Source organism: Taudactylus pleione, unplaced genomic scaffold (assembly GCF_031769625.1).
Source record: "Taudactylus pleione unplaced genomic scaffold, aTauple2 ptg000012l, whole genome shotgun sequence".
NCBI classification, from domain to species: domain Eukaryota; kingdom Metazoa; phylum Chordata; class Amphibia; order Anura; family Myobatrachidae; genus Taudactylus; species Taudactylus pleione.
In genome coordinates this window covers 4203525-4210022 of record NW_028284415.1, presented here as the reverse complement: position 1 = coordinate 4210022, position 6498 = coordinate 4203525, and the positions used below count along the sequence as shown (strand labels likewise).

The 6498-nt window shown below is 43.4% G+C and overlaps 1 protein-coding gene across 1 annotated transcript; it reads left to right on the top strand.

Annotated features, from left to right (window-relative positions):
- Positions 1–255: 255 nt before the first annotated feature.
- LOC148542396 (tripartite motif-containing protein 14-like) lies at positions 256–1833 on the top strand. Its single transcript, XM_088468551.1, has one exon. It carries the CDS (start codon positions 256–258, stop codon positions 1831–1833), a length of 1578 nt encoding a protein of 525 aa, XP_088324677.1.
- The last annotated feature ends 4665 nt before the right edge of the window (positions 1834–6498 follow it).

Below are 6498 nucleotides of genomic sequence, written 5' to 3'. Positions count from 1 at the left end.
TTTGTTGTCCTCAAATATGACAAGAGATCTGCTGTGTAGATTAATCCCAATTAACAGACCTTAGATTATTTGTTGATGTGGTATCCAAGTACAGTGAATAGAACTAAATCTACCAGGAAGATAAACTTGACTAAAGGTGGAGTTTGCTTTTGGCAATTTGAACAAGCTAAAGTCCAGTTGATTACGGTTTGACAGCAAGATAAAACTCTGTGCTGGGTTTCGTACTGTTTTCATTTCTAGTTCCTGATTTTCAAGATGGCATCTGCTGAATCGGAGGAAAAGCTGAGCTGCTCCAACTGCCAAAACACTAATGCAGATCCTGGATCACTAAAATCTGAGCATAACTTCTGCTGGGTCTGTATTGATTGTGTGTTGGATACACAAAAGGGGAATGGAGCTAATAGCCGTCATGAGTGCAGAGAAGAGTTGCAGGAGCGTTCTGTACGGGAGAAGAAAATAATTCTACAGAACAGAGCAGAGTGTTCCCATTCTTATTCATCAGGCAATAATGAAACTGGGATTTTCTGCACTTACTGTGTTGACTCATCTGTTCCTGCTGTTAAATCCTGTGTGATGTGTGAGGCTTCCCTATGTGATACCCATGTGAGGGTGCACAGCAAGTCAGCAGAACATGTCCTAATCGAGCCCACTACTTCCCTGCAGAACAGAAAATGCTCAGTCCATAAGAAGGTCCTGGAATATTATTGTACCAAGGATAACACTTGCATCTGTGTGTCCTGCCTTTTGTTTGGAGATCACAGAGGACATCAGGTGGAGATGTTCGATACAGTTTCTGAGCGGAAAAGAGAGAAACTGAAAAACGTTTTGAAAAAGATTACCTTAAAGACGGGAGACGCAGAGAATAGAGTTAAGAGTATTCAGGAGCGCAGGAGAGAAGTACAAGAAAAATCAGCTGGTGTTTCCGAAAGAGTAACTGCCCTGTTTAGAGACATCAGGAGACAGCTGGATGACCTAGAGAAGAGAGTCCAAAGTGAGATCTCCAAGCAAGAAGAGCAGGTTTCACTGTCAATCTCTAAACTGATCCAGCAGCTGGAAATGAGGAAGGACGAGCTGTCCAGGAAGATGCACTACATAGAGGATCTGTGTAACTTGACTGATCCTTTAACTGTCATACAGGAATCAGACAGGCATGCCTTTTTTTATACTGAGGAAAAGGAGAATGAGGATATAGAAAGAGAAGATAAACAGGTCTATGCAGTAAGTTGTCTGGATGAGGGTCTTATCTCAGTGACATTACACACAGGATTATCTGATATAGCAACTAGCATAAAGAGATGGATAAATGTCAAGGGAGCTACAGACATGTTAATGGATATTAAAACAGCTGGCAATGATGTACATATATCAGGTGACTTAAAAAGTGCCTGCTGGTCACAAACAGACCAGAATCACCCAGAAACACCAGGGAGATTTCAGTATGATCAGGTTTTAAGCACCAGGAGTTTCTCCTCTGGGCGCCATTACTGGGAGGTGGAGACCAGTGAGTCAGGAGTCTGGTTTGTGGGTATGTGCTATTCCAGTATAAACAGAAAAGGGCGCCAGTCATGGATTGGAGACAATAACAGGTCCTGGTGTTTGCGAAGATATGATAATATTCAGTATTCAGTGATACATGACAGTAAGTGGTTCCAGTTACCGCACAAAGTTTCATGTCAGGTTCTAGGAATATATCTGGATTATGAGGCCGGGCAGTTGTCCTTTTATGAGCTGTGTGACCCAATTAGACACTTACACACCTTCAATGCCACCTTCACTGAGCCCCTTTATGCTGCATTCAGTGTATATAAAGCCTGGGTGCGAATCAAAAGCTAGGGTTCCTTATCTATATATAAATGATCTACATACAATAGATACTAGTGATGCCACAAACATCTGATCAACGGCTAATAGAACTTTTTCTTACACATACAGTACTGCAGCAGTATAAAATAACTATCCTCAATATAACATGTTTATGTGTACAACAATATATGCTAGAAATGAGACTAATCAGGGTTGGAAACCCTTGAAGAAATTATTTGCTGACTATTTTATAAAAATGTTTTTTGTTTTTTTACTGACAATAATTTATGTAATTTTAAAATGTATTAAAAATGTAAACATTTGTCAACCATGACAGTTTAGCAGTGAACTCTCACACTTTTTAAACTCTGCCAATGTAATAGAGTCCAAGAACATTCAAACTTGTTTTTAGACTCTAAAAACTCTCACGATTTAAACTCTCATCCAGATGTTTTCCCATTTTAAAGATAAAACTCGACCAATGTGAGAGCTTACTGCTAAACTGTCACATTTTCTAAACCTTCGCCCTATTACATTTGGCCTATCATATCTGTTTTTGATTATATTTAGCTGAGGATTGAGCTGCAGCATCACTCACGGCCAAAAGCTTTACAGTTCAATAAGCTCTGTGCAGTGAAATAAATAGATAGTAAATTAGTATATTAATGCATGCATTTTTGAGCATGTCTATGTAATAATGAATGTGGTTATACATGATATATATATATATATATATATATATATATATATATACACATGAATGCATGTCTGAATCTATGTATGTATAATAATTATTTTTATTATATAGATAATTTATTAAAACATTATTATTTTCAATTAATTCCTGTTATTACAATTTAATGCTATGCCAGCTTTCTTCATTTTCATCATGGTTTGGAGTTGAAAACTGATAATTAATTTCACCTTAAAAGAGCTAGGAAACCAGGGTTGCATTGCAACATATACAGTATTGTAGTGCTGGGGATTAAACAGCAGAGGGACACACCTGGCTGATTAGGTCACCCTAGGTAAGGTTGGCTGCAGTGTCATCATGAAAGGGGTGCGGGCCGCACCTGGGTGTCACCCTCGTAGGGGGTGACACCAAAATGCTGGCTCCTCTGCAGTGACAGGAGCCGGGTGCAGCAGTGTGATTCTCTGCAGCACCCGGCTCCTGTCATGGAAGAGGAACCGACAGCCCAGTCTCCGGGGGCAGCCCAGCATCTCTGGTGATGCTGGGCTGCCCCGGAGTGACACCATCAGGATCCCCATGAGACCACGCCTTTTCCTTCAAACCACGCCCCATTTTCGAAAACAGACGCGCCTTCAGCGCACAGGGACACTGACACAGTTAGAATGTCATGCCTCTGGTTGGCTGTTACAAATGTTTCTCTCTTGGCTGGTTCCCTGGATGTCATCTGCCAATTCTTTATGTTCCTATGTGACAGGAGCGACATTTGTACTCCATCTGTATAATCCAAGAGTTCACTACTAATCCAGATAATCGAGGCCCAGTCCTCCCCTGCACCTATGGTGCCAGGCCTTGGTCTGCGTCCCTCTCTGCTCTCCCCCCCACATCCAGGCCCGCCAAGAACTGCGGTGGGCCCAGGTAACAGGGGGCATGGCCTAATCGCAGGAGGCGTGGCCACACCCACTTCCCCAAAAAAAAGCTTTGCGGCGCTGTACGCTGGTGAGGGGGGCGCTCTGTGCCCCCTCAGCCCGGCGCAAAGCCAGCTGGGGTGCGTTCAGTGTGATCGCTGCCCCCACAGGCATAGGAGACTGCTGTGGCTACTGCTCAGCAGCCACAAGCAGTCTCCCACTACAGCTCAGCACACGCTGTGTGCTGGGCTGCTGTGAGGGAGGGGGGGGCGGTGTCGGACCCGGGCCCCCACCGGGCCCCTCAGGAAGGCCAGGCCCGGGTTATTTGTACCCACTCCCCCCCCTCTTGGCACCCCTGCCCGCACCCTCCTCACTCCCCTCTCCTTGACTTACCTGCTCCGTGGTCATGCCCCTCCCTCCGTGGTTGCCCCTCCCTCCCCCTCTGTCACATTGACTTCGCCTCCAGCTCTCCTCATTGACTGATACTGGGAGGAGGTGTGGCTGCCTTCTCCTAGCATCAGTCAATGAGGAGGAAAGATGGAGCCGACCGTGAGAGGAGATAAGCCTGCCCTGCGCATCGCGACCACAGAGCAGGTAAGTCGAGGAGAGGGGAGTGAGGAGAGTACAGGGGTGCTGCAGACAGAGGGGGGGTGGGGACCTAGGGGGGGCTGTGAAAATGTTGCTATGGGGCCACCCTAGGTCTATTTACGCCCCTAAGCCATCCTAGCACTATAAAGAGTATACAAGGTCATCCACCTTATTTACTTTTATCACGGTGTCATTTTGCTTTATATACCTCACCATTGGGTGCCCCCTTTTCTTAAAAAAATAAAAAATATACTGTGTATATATCTTAGTGTGATGAACACATACACTAACTGTTTGAGTCACTCAGGTATCAACTGTTTTAGATATATCATTGACATATGCTCGAAGTCCTACTGCTGATTCATGAACATTAGGAATACTGAAGATACTGTAGTGTGTGTCTTGCCTCCAAAAGAAATGTCTGAATTGAATGTTCACTTTAAAATGTTATTGATTTTTCAACAAAGACAAACAGATGTAACGCAGAGCATCACCAAATTTGAAGCAGCTGTATAAATACATAAAGGGAATACAAGAAGAATACAATTTATACAATCAGGGAAGAGGTCTTAGCGTTGCATCATATATATCACAGCACTGGAAATATGGAGAGTGGAACAACCAGTGCCCACATTATATCAGCTAGCTAAAAGACCAGAAACTATCAAAAACTGACAACTAAAGTGGGTGAGAGGGATTTATGTGAAAGGGATCATCCTATCAAAGGAAGCACATAACATAGGGCCTGATTTAGAGTTGTAGACTAAGCCGATGTTTTCGCAGTTGAGTGATTATCAGCCATATGCGCATGCATCTGAGTCACTCGCAGTGACTATTTATTCTCAGTGTTATTGACAGGCAGGTAGAGATTGGGGAGTCTCGCTAAATACACAGGCATGTCGCAACCGTTTCAGGGGTGTGTCACACCCTACATCTGCAATCTCATATCAGGGCCGCAACTAGGGAAGCGGCTGGAGGTGCACGTGCAGCGGGTGTGCCCCTGCACCCGGCGCCAGTGTCCTCCAGCCCGGTGCCGCAGGGGGGCTCCAAGCCAGACGTCCACTGAGATTTTATTGCCAGCAGGTGCCCGGCTCCTTCCATGCAGTGCCGCGGTAGCCAGAGGCTGGAGTTCTCTCCTGAACTCCAGCTTCTCGCTCTCCCCACACAGGTACTATGGGAGAGACGTCATGACATCTCTCCCATAGTTCCGAGGAGCAGCCGGGCAGACCGGACGGCGGCGGATGTAGGAGCGGGGTTTAAGGTAAGTAATGTTTAATGTTTTTTTTATGTGTAAGCGGCACTACAGGGGCATTAATATAGGGGCATTACCATATGGGCACTACTACAGGGGCATTACCATATGGGTACTACTACCGGGGCATTACCATATGGGCACTGCTACAGGGGCATCACTATGGGGGCATTACCATATGGGCACTACTACAGGGGCATTACTATATTGGCACTACTACAGAGGCATTACTATATAGGCACTACTACAGGTGCATTATGATGAGGGTATTACTATATGGGCACTACTGAAGGGGCATTACTATATGGGCACTACTACAGGGGCATTACTATGGGGGCATTACCATATGGGCACTACTACAGGGGCATTACTATATGGGCACTACTACAGGGGCATTACCTTAGGGGGCATTACTATAGGTGCACTGCTGAAGGGAGCATTACTATAGGGGCACTGCTGCAGGGGGCATTACTATGGGGGAATTACCAGGGAGGGCACCAAATTACTGTCTTGCCTGGGTGACAAAAATCCTAGTTTCGGCCCTGCTCCTTTCTGTGTTACTACAGAGTTACAGAACATGGTATGCATGCACAAGAGAAAAAAGTGTGTCCACACAGACCTACTGGTTATTAATATACTAAACATTTATACACTCATCCATTCCAATCCATTTAATGTCGAGTTACAATTATATATTGGGTGGAGGTGCACCCAGGAATAAAATCAATCAATACATATAGAAAGGAGAAGAAGTATTCCTATAAGGGGCACTGACTTGATGAGTTATATTTATGATTCACTTGATTATATTAGAGGTCCAGATACAAAAAATAATAAAATATAACCTTTATTATTATCACTAAAATAACTATCTATTTATTCATATTCAGTGTTGTTATTATTTGTTATTTTTTATTATTTATTAATTTGTTTTTAAATTTTTTAGATTTATTCATTTTAAATTAAAAAAGCCAGCGAAGTATCGTGATTCAAAGTGTTTTGATTGTGTCTTTGTGTGAAATAAAGTGATTTAAAAAAAACACACTATTCACTTGTGGTATACTTTTATTCCATAATGGAAAATATAAAATATCCTGTGATGTGAATCCCAGTGTATAATTTATATTGATGTAAATATATAGAGCTATTTAATCAAATAATCTCATATAGTGAAAGGTACACAGTTAGAGTAGATAATAACCCCTCAGGATTGTATATTTAAAGGGAGCCAATCTATGATAGCTCCGTAAAATAAATCC